This window comes from Crinia signifera, chromosome 4 (genome assembly GCF_055691185.1).
Source record: "Crinia signifera chromosome 4, ASM5569118v1, whole genome shotgun sequence".
NCBI classification, from domain to species: domain Eukaryota; kingdom Metazoa; phylum Chordata; class Amphibia; order Anura; family Myobatrachidae; genus Crinia; species Crinia signifera.
In genome coordinates, this window is record NC_139220.1 from 75,139,430 (window position 1) to 75,157,111 (window position 17,682).

Consider the following 17,682-nt stretch of genomic DNA (forward strand, 5'->3'; position numbering starts at 1 on the left):
TCACCTGCCTCACCTGCAGTGCACATAGTTTTGTCCATCTAAGAAATATTTTGTCAGAAAGAGTGAACTAGAATAAGGGCCACAGTTCCTGCTGGAGCCTCCACAAAAATAGCCCTGCATATACATATATATAAAAAACAATATAGATAAAAACATAATATTGAAAAAACGTATAGAGAAAAGCATAATTACAAGTGCATAATTTATAGTAAACCCATGTAGCATCCAGATGTTAAATTATATACTCTATTTCTTTACACTAGGCTGTTTCAGTTGATTTTGTCATTAAGACCACTGGGTTTGAGGGTATTTAATCTAAGGATCCATTGGGTTTCCCTAATCAATAGGGTTTTTGCCCTGCAACCACCCCTAGGGTTTAAAGGAATATGGTCAATTATGAAAAACTTAAGTGATACCAAGGAGTGTCCGACACTCTTAAAGTGCCTAGGAACTGGCTGGTCCACATCCTTCCCTTTTAAGATATTGGCTATTGCCGATCTATGGGCAGCAATCCTTTCTTTGAATTTCCTTGTGGTCTGCCCTACATAGAGCAGACCACAAGGACACACCAACACATAAACCACATAAGCAGTATTACAAGTCAATACAAATCGAATATCATGGGCGAAATGTAATAGGGGCGATTTTTGGACATGTCCAAAAATCGCCAATCGCTAATGATGGTCCGGGAAAACCCCCATGCCGGACCATCATTGGCTGGTGGGCGGGCCTAAGTCCCGGTGTGGGGGCGGAGCTCCAGATGTAAACAGAACATCAGAGTGTGGTGACAGCGGTGCAGGGCTCCCAGAGAAGCACTGAAGACGGCTGATGAGTATGTTTTCTATCCACAGGTACCCCAGTGGATTTTACAGGACCAGGGGACCGATCTTCTATCAACATAGGTATGTATGGATGAATGGGCTCCGTGTGAAATAAAGTTTTACTGTAAGTGTGTGTGTATATTTATTTAACTATTTGTGCTACTGTGGGACTACAAGTCCCAGCGGGCCCTTTATTGCCCCACATGCAGTTTTTCTTTCTTTTTACACAATTATCAGCTCGATGTCCACCGCCCAGGTGCATCGAGGACAGCTCCGGGATTTAGCATGGGCAGGTAAGTTCTGGAGGGGGGGACCCCTTCTTTGGGGGGGGTCCCCACTCCCCCAGGACCCCTGCTCATGCTGACCGGTAAGTGGGTGAATGCTTTGGCCGGGGGGACTTGTGTAAAAAGTCTCCCCCCGGCTGTGGCATTACCCAGCTGGCTGGTTGGGCCCGGTGCTGGTTCTTGAAAAACAGGGGACCCCTAGTAATTTTGTCCCCCGTATTTTGGGAACCAGGACCGGCCCTTGAGCCTGGTGCTGGTTTTGTAAAATCCAGGGAGCCCCAACTTATTTGTCCCTGTGATTTTATGAAACCAGGACCGGTTCTTTGAGCCCGGGACTGGTTATGCTCAGGAGGGGGGACCCCATGCCGGGTTTTTTCCCCCCGTTTTTTAACCCTTTTTTTGGACAGAACCATGCACAGATCACAATGATCTATGCGTGGTTCTGTCAAATTCACCAGCCAGAACCTGGTCTAATTTGTTTGCAATTTTTGGTAACTGTTAGGAGTGGTTACTTTAACCTACCTCCTGAGGTGGACTCTAACCTACCTCTGGATAGGGAGTTGGACTTTAACCAATCTTCCTTTATCCCTTCTTCCTCAATTTGGTGGCCCCCCTTAGAGCTCCGTGAGTGTTAACCCTGTATATGCTGATCAGAAAAGAAGACCATCATGTATGCAAGGTACAACACTGATTTATTGTTTACACATACAGCATATTTATACAGTATAGCATGCATGGGCTCGACAAGAGATGATTGGATGATACAGGGGTGTAGCAGGGAGGAGTTCCAGTTACTGTCTAGGGGATATATGTTATTATTATACAAGGACATGGGAGAACAGACAGTTTTTGTAGAAAACATGTGAAATACATCTTACAGGAAATAACCTTGAGCAACGCAGCCTTGAGCAGCAGCAGACTGTCACAAAGCAGAATAGAAACTTGTAATTTTCCACTCACTATAAGGCATTTGAGACAAGATGGAGAACAGCATACAAAATGGTGCATAAATCCTTTCAATCCCCTCTTAGAATCATAATTTATTTAAATTATTTGATTCTCACGTGTGCTTTTCCTTTTAATACGCTGTTCCCTCACATATGTAGCATAGTCATCGGGTGTAGGGGTTTCAGAGGAAAGATCAATATACATAATAGCAACAGGTGTTGTGGTACCTAGATATTTGGAAACTATTCTCCTGCCTAGTGGAAAAATACAGTAAGCAACGATTATGATGAACAGAAGTACAGTAAGTGTAATGATACCTAGTTGAGTTAAGGCATGTTTCCAGTTGCTCATCCAGCCGAACCAAGCAGCCCAGGGGTCAGTGACACCTGAGTTTTCCTTGAGCTCTCGGGATAAGTCTTCTAATTTTTTAATGGCTAGTGTGACTTTGCCATTGGGACCTGTATTGTCAGGAATGAAGGTGCAACATCCTGCAACTGTGTTTATGTATACACATGTACCACCTTTCTCGGCCAAGATCATATCCAGGGCCATGCGATTCTGGAATGTCATCTGTGATGTGGCCTCCAGTTGTTCTGCAATACCTTTCAAGGCATCCTTTGTATCATTAACAAATCTCTGTTGATTATAATACATATAGTTTATCCATGCAACATTCTTATTGATTGTAACCTGGGGCAGCAGAGATTCAAAGCCAGCAGCTACTTCATCTCGGGCCTTGAACTCGTCTGGGACACCCCGGGGTACACCAATAGTATCAATGTATACGTGTGGGTCAAAGCTTTCCAGTGGGGTACTTCTCTTTTGTCTAGGGTGTGGGTCAGGTAGGGGTGAAGGTGTTTCAATGGCTGTTGGCAAAATATGGATAGGCATAATGATTTTTGAGAGAGCACATTCGCCCCTCCATACACTGTCAAGCTTTGCTCTAATTTTCATGTCCCCACAAATGAAATAAATGTCACCAAGGGATTTCTTCATGATGGGTAAGGTTACATACCTGCGGATGGCACAGTAACCATCCGGGAATGTTTTCAGATCTACCCCCTTAGTGACATTAGAACAGTAATAAGTATAGTTGCCTGGATATATGGTGATTGTGTTACCTGGATTGGTGTTTTTTCCTAAGATGGGGTAGTTCTTCTTCCATAACTCACATTCATTATCTTTAGTTTTATTGCCAGTGTATAAGGTAAAAAAACATTCATCCTCTGATTCTGGTATGTTAAGGGGGACGGTACCAAGGTGGGGTCTGGACTTAGCACATACATAACAGTCAGTTCGGTTAGTCTGTCGTGCATTGTATTTCATCCATTCTAACCAAAAATTCACATCAGCTAAACCTGTCTCTATGGACATGGTGTCCTCATATGTGGGATTACTGATAGCAACCATATCTTTAAAGGTACTTATGTGTGGTTTGAATGGGGATAATGGCTGGGGCCTGGCGGGGGATGGTGGCTTACGGAGGGAAAGGTATTCCTGATTGTTAAACATATCTTTGAGATAGAATTGTTGTCTATCACTGGCATATCCACCTCCCCACCATACCCCTAGAACATACATTCCAGCATCACTGGGGCTGGGATTTTCAATATTTATAGTGCAATAATAGTCATATCTACCGTTATCCTTAGTGATAGTCATCCTAGAAAGTAATGGCTTACCATACTTGTCCTTTCGATCAATAGCCAAGGTGGGTTTGTATGCCCAGTCGATACCTGAATTCCACCCCACTGCTCCCCAATAATTGCAGTTATTTCCCCAATAATAATCATCTGTGACACAAATATATACATTTTTAGTCTGGCTGAGAGCTGATTTGGATGGCATGGACCACATGTTACTAGGTATGACCGTATCATAGTTTATTCGGTAAGTGGCCACGCGAGTGGTAGATGAATTGTACCAAAGGGTAAGCACATCATCCTGACTGGTAATATCCACTTCTGCGGTACAGAAATTATAAAGAACAAGAGCGAGTAAAGTCAGCAGAGCTAAGATAGGGGGAATCATTTCCTTCAAGGGTCCTCTCGGCCTCAGTAGGAATTCCGTTTTCCTCGATGTCTGGATCCCCTACCGGCAATTCTTCTCCTCGTAGGAGGTCAGAGTTATTAACTCCCGTTAGTACCTCACTGGTCCGGTCTGTGTCAATCTCAGGATCGGTGTCGACCTCTGTGTCGAAAGTAGTTGGAGTAGGGATTTTCTTCACTCTGGATGCGTGGATCCACGTTGGGTTGTCATCGGTGAGCACAGCAGTTCTTGTCACAGCGACCACCTCTGTCTCAGGACCGTAGGAGAAATCACCTGGATTCTTGTTGCGTGGAAGGACTTTAACCACAACTTTGTCTCCGACTTGGAATGGATGTGTAGGTTTCTGTGGATGACAAGGATTTTTAAGTACAACTTCATGTTCAATTTCGTCTAGTCTGTGTATTAAAGTCCTTACATATTCTTCTCTGATTACTTCTAAATCTCCTGTTTGTGTGACTAGTGGTTTCCTTGCCCAGGGGGTGGGGAAGGGGCGTATATGGTATATGGGTAAAATCAATCTGCAGGTGAGTAAACGGAGTGGTGGGGTATTCAAGATGTTGGTGTTTTGCTTTATTGGGATTGTTAGGGTTGTTTCTAAGACACACAATACATCTACTAACATATTGGGTGACAAGTTCTTTTGCATTTGTGATGTAAAAATCATTGGTGAGGAGCAGTGTTGTCGTGACTTTGCTGTGGTGACCTACTCCGTGATAGTGTGCTATGAACAGTGAGGCACTTGTTTGGGGGATACAGGGTTTCCTCTCTTTGCAGATTAATCCAGTCCGTGGATTCTTCTGCAGAATTGGGTATGTCCAATCTGATAAATCAGAGTTAGAGGCAGTTGCCTGTAATTCTGTAAGTAAGTATGTGTCTTCTAGTGACGGTGGTGACATTATGGTAAGTGTGAGGTTGTATGTGGATGTGGCAGCAGCTTGTTTTGCAGCAGTGTCAGCGAGGGCATTGCCCCGTGAGATATCATCTTTTCCACCAGTATGTGCTTTGCAATGGAGAATGGCAATGTGTGAGGGCAATGTGATTGCGTGCAATAAGTCAGCAATAAGTTGGGCATGTGAGATGCCTTTTCCATCAGCGCCTGTGAAACCTCGGCGCTGCCAAATCATGCCGTGGTCGTGAACAACGCCATAAGCAAATTTGGAGTCTGTGTAAATGTTGACAGGTTTTCCTGTGTACAAGTGACAAGCTCTGGTGAGAGCGATTAGCTCAGCAGCCTGTGCTGATTGCAGAGGAACCGCTTTTGCTTCAAGGACAGTTTGAGGAAGTTTAACTACTGCGTAGCCTGTCTGGTATGTTTTGTCATTTGGTCGACTGCAGGAGCCGTCGACAAAAATTATGTCGGCGTCGGGTATGGGTACAGCCGACATGTCACTTCTGGGTGAAGTTTCTGAGTCGATTGTCAGAGAACAGTCATGTGGGGGAGGTGCTTCGTCATCAGGTCCTTTTAAGCCTAAAAGGGCATTAAGTATGGGCGCGGGGCCTGAGGATGCGTTTGCATACTTAATGGTGAGTGAGGGGCTTCCTAGCAACAGGTCCTCATCTCCACTAAGACGCTGGGCTGACATGTTGTGTGTGTAGCCCTTTAAGTAATGCTACAACATTATGTGTGGTATGGAGAACAGTGGGTGAGCCTAGGGTGAGTGTGGTTGCCATCTCAGCTATCATTGCACAGGCCGCCAGTGCCTGAAGACAGGCAGGCATACCTTGGACCGACACCGGCATCACTTTGGAAAAGAATGCCACTGGGCGCAGCTTACCTCCATGTTCTTGTGTCAGCACACCCGCCATGGTTTTACATTTTGTCCCTTGCATATAAATGAAATGGTTGTACATAGTTTCGGAGGGTCAATGCCGGACTTTTTATCAACATACATTTAAGGCTTTCATATATGCATTTAACATTTCTTGTGACCATTGTATCTGTTTAGGTTTGTCATTGAGTGTGGCTTGTCTCAAAATGTTATCATAGTAGGAACAGTCAGAAATCCACTGTCTGCAATAATAGTGTTTGGGCGGACCAGACCCAGTACAGACTGTATGCGTTGTGGGCTGACTTTCCTCTCTCCCTTTTTCAAGACAAAACCTAAATAATCAACATTCTTTTTGCACCATTGCATTTTTGCTTTTTGACACTTTGTGCCCACATTCACAGAGCCAGTTTAACAGTGATATACCATCCTCTCGGCATGCCTCCTTTGTTGAACTACAGATAAGCAGATCATCTGCATACTGTAGCAGGACTGAACCATAGGGGGGGTGCCAGGGGGTTAATATGGCTTGGAGCACGATGCTGTACACAACAGGGGAGTCAATATACTCCTGTGGCAGTCTGCATCATGTTAAATGCTGGCCTCAAAAGAAAATGCAAATAACAGTTGTGTCTGGGTGTCCACAGATATGCTAAAAAATACATTTTTTCAAATCGGTTACTGAGAAGTAGGCGGCATCTACAGGGATGGCTGAGATGAGTGAGTTTATATCAGGTACAGTGGGTGCAATGGGAACAATTAATTGGTTTATTGCTCTGAGGTCCTGTTGACCATGTCTGAGGATTTACAGTGTCTAATTCTGTGTTTGGGTCAGAACTGTCAGTCATGAGCAAGTGGGGTGATGAAACATCGATTTCCTTTCCTATGTCATGGCCCTTTAAGGTCTGTCCCTGCCAGTCAATCTGAAATCTGGGGTTGTCTCTAGGTCTGGGTTGGCTGGGCTGCATATTCCTTACAAGTTTCATTGGGTAAGGGTGGTGGATAGGAAATTATTTTATTTTTACTAATTTTTGAACCCATGTTTAGTTTATGTCCTTTTATGTTTGTGTGAGAACTTTCTCCACCTTTTAATTTGTTCCTGATGTTCAGGGTTTTGACTAAAGTCAAGGAAATAGAGTAGTTGACTACCTTCAGGTAACTTGTGGATCTGGTCTAAAGTTTCAGGACAGATAATAGGATATGTGAAAAGGTTAATTGGTATATCTGTTAAGAAAAATGGGTATGTCTGATCAATGTATTTTTCAATAAGTCCTGTTTCCAAATGACAACCCAATATAATAACGGATTCTAAAACGGTGCCATTAGATGATGTCTTTGTTGTGAGTTTAAATCTTGTGGGTTCTCTAATGACAGATGTCAATTTGGGCCAATAATCGTCTCTGTCGGGGTTATGGTACCAGAGGACGATACTACATTTACAATTTAAACAAGTACCTATGTATGGATGTCTGGGGTGTGACATAGACGTAGATGAAGTATGAGAATGGATGAAATATGAGAGCGTGAAAAATTCTTAGTATCCAGACCAGGGGCGCCGTTTCAGTAAGGCAGGAGTGTACCTACAGCAGCAGACTGAAAGGGTTGGTCTTTATCTGAATACTGTGTGAATTATGTATTCACTTTATACATCTCATAAAAATTAATGTTTATGATTGGTTAGTTATAACCACAGACTGTCTACGTGACAGTGGATAGAGTCAAGTGGTTTTATCCTGAAAACTGCATATGAAGCCTCACGTTGCGTTACCCCAAAGAGAGGGGAGCATATAGTCCGCAAGTCTATTGGCATACAGTAATCAATGAGACAAGAGAGAGAAAGAGTTAGTGTGCGTCAACTTACCAACCGCACAAGATGTACAAGTTAAATACATATATCGCATGTGTGTTCACTTACCAACCACACAAGGATATTACACGTAATACAACTTATACTGTAAAAAAGGGATAGTAAGAAATGGCCATATAGAAAAAAGGGCGATCAAATTGAGGTGACTAATGAGCGGACCCCTTAGGTCACTCTTTATATATTACCAGATCACTGATCTGCGTGTGCACACTATAAAACAACCAGCTGAAACTTTACTACTTTTGAAGTAAAGGTCTATACGGATTCAGGATTCGATATGTCCGTGATCCGAGAACAGGCAACAGACCACGTATGGGTGTCAACAGTTCAACGGGAACGAAGATCGAAATCCCGGGCCGGGCCCCCAGCTGTTAGGAGTGGTTACTTTAACCTACCTCCTGAGGTGGACTCTAACCTACCTCTGGATAGGGAGTTGGACTTTAACCAATCTTCCTTTATCCCTTCTTCCTCAATTTGGTGGCCCCCCTTAGAGCTCCGTGAGTGTTAACCCTGTATATGCTGATCAGAAAAGAAGACCATCATGTATGCAAGGTACAACACTGATTTATTGTTTACACATACAGCATATTTATACAGTATAGCATGCATGGGCTCGACAAGAGATGATTGGATGATACAGGGGTGTAGCAGGGAGGAGTTCCAGTTACTGTCTAGGGGATATATGTTATTATTATACAAGGACATGGGAGAACAGACAGTTTTTGTAGAAAACATGTGAAATACATCTTACAGGAAATAACCTTGAGCAACGCAGCCTTGAGCAGCAGCAGACTGTCACAAAGCAGAATAGAAACTTGTAATTTTCCACTCACTATAAGGCATTTGAGACAAGATGGAGAACAGCATACAAAATGGTGCATAAATCCTTTCAGTAACCTTTACCAAAAATCGCACCCTATTACATGTGCGAGTTAGATGCTTTCCAGTGGGAAAACATCTGGATGCAAATTGAAGTGTGACTAAAAATCGCCACTTCAAAATGTGTGATTTCGTGGCAAAAAGTGCGCATTTTTGATGTGAATCGCACCCTATTACATGTGCGATTTTTTAAAAAGTGCGAATTTGGAAGTTTTTAATCAAAAATCGCACATGTCTAAAAAATCCCACCCTATTACATTCATCCCATATGTTTTGTTGCAATGTGGATGTTGAAAAGATTTGCATGGCCATATAAATTTATAGTTGTTACAGCTGTAGCAGCCTGGTGGTTTCATATATACATTAGGCAATGGAAGTGGACTTCTATCTGTTATATCGGCTTTAACCTGCCTATCCCTTAGGTTACCACCACAGGTATAAGCCAGAAGCGTTTTTTTTCCTTCTAAATGCAGGAAGTTCTTTGTTTGTGGCCACTATAGGCCACAATGCCTTAGTGGCCCGCCTAATGATTGGACTTGTTAGAGGAAACTCATTGATCCAAGGAATTACATCTGATCTCTTATTTTTATTAAGTCTAAAAAGTTCCTTTCTATTCATGTTTTGTACACATTCCTTGACAGATAGTAAATTCTGCATTTCATATCGTCTCTCCTTGACCTTATCTACCATGTTATCCAATTCCAACGGAACACATTACACTTCACTTGTGATGCGTGCCACCCGCATCATTTGTGACAGTGGCAAACTGTTTTTCAACGATGGAGGATGGTGACTGGATTCTCTAAGAAGGGTATTTCTATCTGTCTTTTTTACATGAACCCCAGTACAGATTTTACCATCCTTAACTGAAACAGCCACATCTAGAAAATTAGCATGGGTTAAACTGTATTCAAATGTGAATTTGATGTAAGGGCTAACATCATTGATGTTATTCATACAATCCAGGAAGTTCCCCCCCCCCCCCCAGACCACACCAGGAACACGTCATCAATGTACCTTGTGTACATGACAATGTGCTCTCTGACGTGGGGAACCTGGAAGAAGAGATCGTCCTCCTGTGCAAACATATAAATGTTAGCGTAAGAGGGGGCAATGGAAGACCCCATTGCACACCCTCTACGCTGAACATAAAATGCGCCATCAAATAAAAAATAATTGTGACTTAATGTGAGCTCCAATAGCATAAGGAACAGGGTATGGTCAAAAAGAGCAGGGTCCAAATTCTTGGCAAGAAAATATTGCATTGCCCTGAGGCCCCCCTCATGCGGAATCGACTTGTACAAACTGCACACGTCTAGACAGCAGAGAAGGGCCCCTGGCAGGACACTCCCCAATTCCCCCAACTTCTGAAGAAAAGTGGTGATGTCCTTCAAGAACGTTTTTTATAATGGCAAAAGTGGCTGCAGGATACTGTCCAGTAGCTGTGAAATTGGCTGTAGAAGTGAATTACATGCCGAGATTATTGGTCTCCCAGGGGGGGGGGGGGGGATGTGTGTAACTGCATGAAATGCCTCAGTTTTCTGACTGCCAACATTTCCACTGTTATATTTAATTTATATATTTCAATGTGTGGAACAAGGCAAACACTAATTTAAAAAGGGGGGAGGCACTGTGCTGAATCATGTCTGAGGGGCAGTGATTGGTGCACGCTGGGGGATAGGTGGAGGGGGGCAGTGGGATGGGGTATGTTGGCTGATTGGGGAGGGAAGGGGGGCAATGTAGCAGGTTGATAGACACTGGGGTGGTGGGGAACTACTGGGCTGGAAATGTGGGGGGTTAGTTAGATGTTGGGTAGTATTCTGGGGAAAGGGAGATTAATTGCCTGGCTTACATACTTTGCAGCTCTGCATGTACACTCAGTCAGCAGCCCCTCAGAGCCAGATGCAGCTGCTAGGATCAGGGTGCTGGTGTGATTCCGCAGTCATGCCTCTACCTGGTGTGAGGGTACTGTAGCAATGCTCCCCCTGCACCAAGTGACTGACTGGCTGTTGAGGAAGCCGGGGACGCCGGCCAGGTACTCATGCTGAATGCCGGGGGACCGTAGATGCAGGTGTAGTGTGGCTCTGTCCCTAGTGACACCACTGGACTCCCTCCTATCCATCTCAGACCAGTGGTTAGTTCATTCTCATAGCGTAGGGTGGCTGAGGAGGGGGGCGCAGTGTTCAGCAGTGCAGCATTCATCATGCAAGTGACAGTGCGTCGGCAACAGGAAGCCGGCGGTCAAGATGCGGCTGGGGGTTTATAATTGTTGGGTCACTGATTCTCCGCACATAGACAGCCAGAGATGGCTAGGTCTTTGCTGCTGCAGCTCAGAGAGGATTGTTGCCTCCGGCTGCGCGCTGGTGGCGTTGGCACCCTGCCGCCACCGCGAGGGCTGTGGAGGCTTAGTTACACCACTGGGAATGGATTCAAGGGATGTTAATGTGATAGTGTCTCTTTACAAGGCATTGGTGAGACCACACTTGAGGCCCCCCCCCCCCCCCAGCATTTTCAGTGTTACTGGGAATCCAAGGTCACTGGGAATCCCTGTGATGTTCACAGGGACTCCCATAAGTGTGCCAGGAGAGGACCAGCATTGTTGGAGGGGGAGTATATAAAAACACACACATTTCAGCAACCCAAACATATTACAGATATTACCAATACCACTCACATTACAGAAATTATCCCATATGAAAACAATACCCCAAGCCCATCCCATTACCAAACTTGGTTATACTGTACAGCTCCGTATTATAGTAATACATTCATAGGTACGTATAGCACATTTTATTAAGGTGTCTGCCAGAGGACTATTTTAAGTATTGCCTATAGGGTTGTTTAGCAACAGTAAGAAGTCATATTTAGCTTTATTTTTATATTGTTATAACTTACAGTATGTTATGCACCCATATATCTCACAAAACTCCACATAGTGGGGGAAATTTACTAAAGGAAATTTGTAAAAAAATAGGTGTATTTGTATCCAGAAATACACTTATTTTTAACATTTACTATCACGAAAATACAGCAATTCGTAGTCGTATTGATGTGCTATCAATATGGATACGAATGCTATCAATATGGATACGAATTTTTTACAAATTTCCTTTAGTAAATTTCCCCCAGTGCCTCTATATAAAGCATTAAAAATGCCACATAGTGTTCCTATTTATCACAGAAAATGCCACAGTGCCCCATATCTAGTGGCTGCTCCTGCTTTTAGACTTAAGAGGGGCTGCAATTTCCTGGGTACTGTTCATTGCAAACAGTCATTAATTATTTGCAGGTTATTAGTTTGTTTTGCGCTGTACTAGTGTTTGTGTGCATTTACTGTAAATAAATGATGTACTCTCATGCACACAAACACAGGTACAGAGCAAAATACACACGTTTAATAACCCCTATGCCAGAAGTTTCTTAGTGAGAATTTTTAAAAAAAATTTTAAATTAAGTACATTGTGCTTAGATGTCATCAGTAGGATCAGTAGGATCAGTTATCTAGTGAGGAACAGGATGTGCTTCTGTTTGTTCACATATTTTATGATGAGAAGCCACAAGAATTGGTTTTGCCTATTACACTGACCAATTAAAATACAAATTATTTCTGGACCACCAACCCGAGGCACCCCTGCATGTGTTCCAAGGCACCCCAGGGTGCCAGGGCACACAGTTTGAGGTGAGGTTTGAGATGTACTGTAATAGGGTGGGGTGGCATTCAATTAGGGTGGGAGTGGTGAAGAGCTACAGATGGGTCAGGTCCCATCTTGGCAGGGGATGGCGCTGGCGTCGCCAGCCGCCATCCCCCGCCAGCGCCATGGCGATGGTGAGAAGGGGACGCGCGCGCACGAGAGGCGCGCGCGTCCCCTTCCGACGGCGCTTCCATCCGTTCCCCCGGGTCCCCGCCGGCTTGCCGGCGGTGACCCGGGGTCCCCGCCGCCTGCCCGCATCCCCCCCTAACCCCCCCTAACCCTGTCCGTCTCCCTGAGGCGGAGACGGACAGGGTTTCCGTCGCGCTGGCGACGGAGACTGAGACGCGCGTCTCAGTGTATTCACTGGCGTGGCTGCTGGCGGGTCGCCAGCGCGGACGTTCTAGCGACCCGCCAGCCAGGATGGGACCTGACCCATCTGTATATATGTTAGCTTGTGGCATTTGAACAGAATACTAAAGGCCCATATACACTGGGTAACTTTGAGCTGAAATCCCAGTGTGTACAGGGCAGCGATGAGCGGTGATCACCGATGCGCACTCCCGCATCATCACTGGCCCGGCCTTTCATCTGCTGTTATTAGCAGCAGGTGAGTGACGGAGTGGACGGCTTTCCATCGCATCCTGCTATGGAAAGTTGTCCACCCCCAGCAAAATCGGCAAACCATGCCCAGTATGTTCAGCCCAGAGATTTTCCCCATCATCTGTCCCCATACACACTGGGCAAAATCGCCCAGTGTGTATTTATTTATTAACAGTTTCTTATACAGCACACACATTCTCCACAGAGCTTTTACAGAGAATATTTGAACATTCACACCAGTCCCTGCCCCAGTGGAGCTTACAATCTATATTCCCTACCACATGTACATGCACACACAGACATTCTAGGGGTAATTTTGTTGGGAGCCAATTAGCCTACCAGTATATATTTGGAATGGAGGAAACCAGAGTACCCGGAGGAAACCCACACAAGTATGGGGAGAATATACAAATGCTGCACATATAGAGCCATAGTGGGAATCGGACCCATGACCTCAGTGCTGTGAGGCAGTGATGCTAACCATTATTACACCATCTATACTGCATGGACCATAAGGGGGTTGGAGACTGTTTACAGAGGTGAGAATCCAGTTTGGGTTCCTCCTTTGTTGTTTTTAGTTATATGTAATTAGCACAAAAAAAATCATATAAATGTGTGTTCCTCACATTTAGACAATACAAGTAATTCTTTATTCAAAACAACTGAGATGGAACCACTGCAATCCCTGCAAGGTTTTTAGCCACATTGCAGCTAGTTAAACACATAATGAAAAAAGAAGTGGGCGAGCACTGATAGTGTAGTAACTTGAATTAAACAAAGCCCATAATCAAGTAATATGACTCATTTAAAAAAAAAAAAAAAACAATAACAAAGCTTATTTGAGATACCAAATGTTGTATTGTCCTGAGAACAAAAGAGCCAGAGTTCTAAACCCATGACTAGTTCTAGAAGATCCTCAGACACAAGAAACAACAGAGACAGAGAAACAGGCAAAAGTCACTTTTTGTTTATTTTGACATAAAATATGTACATGACCGTACAAAAAAAAAAAAAAACGTACATGAAAAAGAATCAGTTTATCAGAAAAAGAGCAGTATTTGCGGTAAAGACATTGGAACCAATATTGATCAACTGGCTGCAAAAGTCATGTGAATCTTTTCTTTTTTGCATTATTGGTAAATACTCCTTTAAGCAGAAAAAAAGACTCACCTGCGTGGAGTGCTACTAACCAAGTAATCCCATACTGCATAAAACTCATTGTAACCACACTATATACTATTACCTCTCTTCTGTATAATGTCACCAATGTAAATGGTGACATTATAACATTTAGTCAGGCACCCATTACATAATCTGTGATCAGCAGCTACGAGATAACACATGGGTTTGAGAATTTATCCGGGATCCCACACATGATCACTGGTCCATTTTCGGCAAATAAAAATAGCCTGTAATTGGACAACATGATAGTGACAATCGGACAAAAATCTTGCTATCAGGCCATTTTTATCAGCCGATAAAGGATCACAAGTAATTGGATACTGGCCAAAAGGTCAAATACCAATAGCAAGTTAGTAACTGAGATGTCTGGGAAATAAATCCCATAGTAACAGTTTATGTTCCAGCACAGATTTCATAATGAGAACTTGCTTATTGCCTTGTATAGATCATAATAACAAGCTGTGTGGGTTTTCTGTTATTTAAAAAGCTTTGTTTTATTGTGGAAGAGATAAAGCTTTTATTAAACTACTTCATGTACTTCATGTACCATCTGGGAAGCTTAAGGTTTTGTCATTTTGATATAAAAGGCCAATGAAAGGTTACATTTGGTTGTTTGTTTGTGGAAGTGTTTATGGATTTTATTTACCCTTTTTGGCATTTGTTCTAAGCCTGATTAGCTAACATTTTGTCTCGATGTTTTTGCACTCTGCTGCTACTATTATACTGTATGAAGGTCAATTCTAAGTAACAGCCTCATAGCAAATGAAATAATATGCTGCAATAACTGACAAACACCCACAATGCAAATTAACTAGTCCATAGTTCACTAAGCATATTAGAGCAATTTATTAGAAGGTGATATGGTCATTGGGTCGACTTACATTTGGTCATTGTGTTGACACCCTAAGGTCGTCAGGCCATAGGTCGATACCTATAAAGGTCAACATGGACTATAGGTCGACAGGTACTTTAGATTGACATGCCAAAGGTCAACATGAAAAAGGTCGACATGGTTGACTAGGGCATGGAGGGAGAATAAAATGAAGCATACCCTCCAACATCTGAAGGGCAGAAATCGGTACACATTCGGGAAGGGGGGGTGGCCATGTGTGAAGTAGGCATGGTCACAATTAAAGTGGGTGTGGTCACTAGGGTTACCACCTTTCCCCTTTAATTCCGGACACATATTAATTACACAGGTTCTGTGGAAGTTTAAAACCAGGTGATATGGAGTCTTGAAGTCAGCCAGCCACTGAACCTGTGTAATTAATATGTGTCCGGAATTAAAGGGGAAAGGTGGTAACCATAGTGGTCACCCCCCTTTCCGAGTGTGTACTGTGCATTTTTTTTAAGAGGACTCCCACCACTCTAGAAAATGGAGTTTAACACATACAAATACCCAGCTCCACCCCCACACATGCTGATGCTGTGCTACTGCTGCTGCCTACCTTTTCCAGCAGTTCAGCTCAGAATCAGTCCTCCGGCCATGTGCCGCTGCGCTAGTTGGAGGGCTGGCATTCCCTCACTAATCAGGTGGCGTCTGTCATTCCCTGCATCTCTGCCGTGTGCATGTGTGTGAGCAGGAGGAGGCGGGCCCACTGAGTCCCCCTGCTGGGCACCATGGGAGATGAAGTCTTCTTGGCCAGCCACTCTCCCTTTCAGCTAACGCTGCCGGAAGTGCAGCTAACAGTACTGAATTGTGAAACTACAAATAGAAAACTACAACTCCCAGAGTCGGAGGAACTGGCTACAGAAAAACGGTACATTCGGTACAGTTAGATTTAGCCGGTACAGACCATTAAAAAAACTGTACTGTACCAGTTAAATCTGTACATTTGAAGGGTATGATAAAGCGAGCAATGCGAGACATGGTACACTTACAGATAGAGCCCCTGCCATCCTTGGCCGGGGCTCGCCAGACCCTCCCCGCTGGGCAGGGGCTTCACTGAACTGGTACGTGTGTGCGTTTTACTCACACGCGCGTCCCAGTCTCTCGGTGGGGACGCTGCGTGTCCCTGCCCGTCTCCGCTTCAGGGAGACGGGTAGGGTTAGGGGGGCCTCGGGGTGGCAAGGGCAACGGTCGGCGATGGTGGGGGAGGCGGCGGGGACTGGAGGAAGGCTCTGTTGCCCAGGGGGCGAGCAAGCGTCTCGTGCGTGCGCGCCCCCTGGTGCACCAGCCCTGCAAAGATTAAGCCAGCCCCATCTGTATACGGTGTCCATGTCGACATAAGTCCACATAGACATACAGTAAGCCACACAAATAAGTCCCTGTCGACCAAGTCAACCTGTAATAATAAAGTATTCTGTCAGATGCAGTGCAAACATTGTTTACAACTTTAAAGGCAAAACTTCAAAGAAAAAATATGAAGATTATTGAAAGGAGAGAAACTAAGGAATAGGGGAGGGTAGGGGGAGGGAGTCTCCTGGGGGAGGGCACATTTCTATATGTCATTGTAGTAACTGGAAGAGTTTTACACTGCACTGTTCATTGTCTCAAAAACCGAATGTACTCCCTGGTCTAAGGGCGGGATGCTCTAAAGCAAAAATCTGGTAAAAACCATGTTATCGGGGTTTGTCCCACATTTTCATATGCAGTAAAGCCCCTCAGTCAGGGCACCTCTGCAGAGGCAATCACCAGCTTTGCTGGTGATACTCTATAGAAGCCTAGAGGCTTCTCTCAACAGAGCTGTCAGAGGGATCCATCATGGATCCCTCCCAGCATGCTCCTTGGCCGGAGCCATCCTGCCTTCTCAAAATTGTCTTTTCTGGCACCCATCACCCATAAAGACTGTGCACCATTAGTTGGACTGACCATTATCAGAGAAAAAGTGGGCTTTTGCTTTTGTAGGTCTCAGCAACAGTGGCAGGTTAATAGGAATGCACACAGGGTGGTTGCCCAGCCCCCCGCCACACTCACATAGCTTCAACACAGCCTCCTCCTGATTGGTTAGCCAGGCTGCCCCTAAAATGCACTCATGGAGATGAGCCCCACATGTGCTCTATATATCCCTGTGCAATCAGAAGCTGGTTAATATATTTTAAAAAACTGTTCCAAAATTGTTGCGTTTTTATGACAGACTTATGTTAAGAACATCCCACATTTTTCCAGCAGCTGTTTCTCTCTGCAGCCACAGGAGGTTTGGAAAAGGGAAGCACAGTAAGAGGGGCTTTACTATATTTCCCCAGTGGCTACTAATATCTGCAGCTGCAGGGTAAGTGTCTGCCACTAGACTGCCCGATCAGCAGTATTGGATGCAGAGGCATAGCTACAATATAAGTGCCCCCCGCCGATAATTTGGTGGAGTAAACCAGGCTGGGCTTTCTTGGACATTAGGTGCAACCAATCAGAACGCTCACTGTGCAGAGCTGATGAGAGGTTCCCCTTTCTCCTCCCCTGACAAACAGAAAGCTCTTAAGCTGCGGGAGAGATTGCAGAGGCTAATATATGCACACCCATGACATGGTATTCCCACAGTCCCAAAGCTTCTGTGTTTGTCTGACCACCATCATTACTTCCCTCGAATGCTGGCTACTGATGTGTGAGCAGCATTGCAAATAAATTGCTGTGCATTCACAGTGCAGCAATGCAGCATT

At 44.4% G+C, this 17,682-nt stretch overlaps 1 protein-coding gene across 4 annotated transcripts in view; it reads right to left on the minus strand.

Moving 5' to 3' along the window:
• Window positions 1-1,778: 1,778 nt before the first annotated feature.
• LOC146074104 (syncytin-1-like) overlaps window positions 1,779-17,682 on the minus strand; it is a 124,317-nt gene continuing 108,413 nt past the window's right edge. For 2 of the 4 annotated variants that reach the window (XM_083181859.1, XM_083181860.1), the window contains one exon: window positions 1,779-4,445. In XM_083181859.1, coding sequence (XP_083037985.1) covers window positions 2,150-4,084 — 1,935 coding nt within the window. In that variant the 5' untranslated portion in view covers window positions 4,085-4,445 and the 3' untranslated portion in view covers window positions 1,779-2,149. Of the gene's footprint in view, window positions 4,446-8,154; window positions 8,621-17,682 lie in introns of those variants that run through there. The other 2 variants (XM_083181858.1, XM_083181861.1) reach the window with 2 other exon arrangements.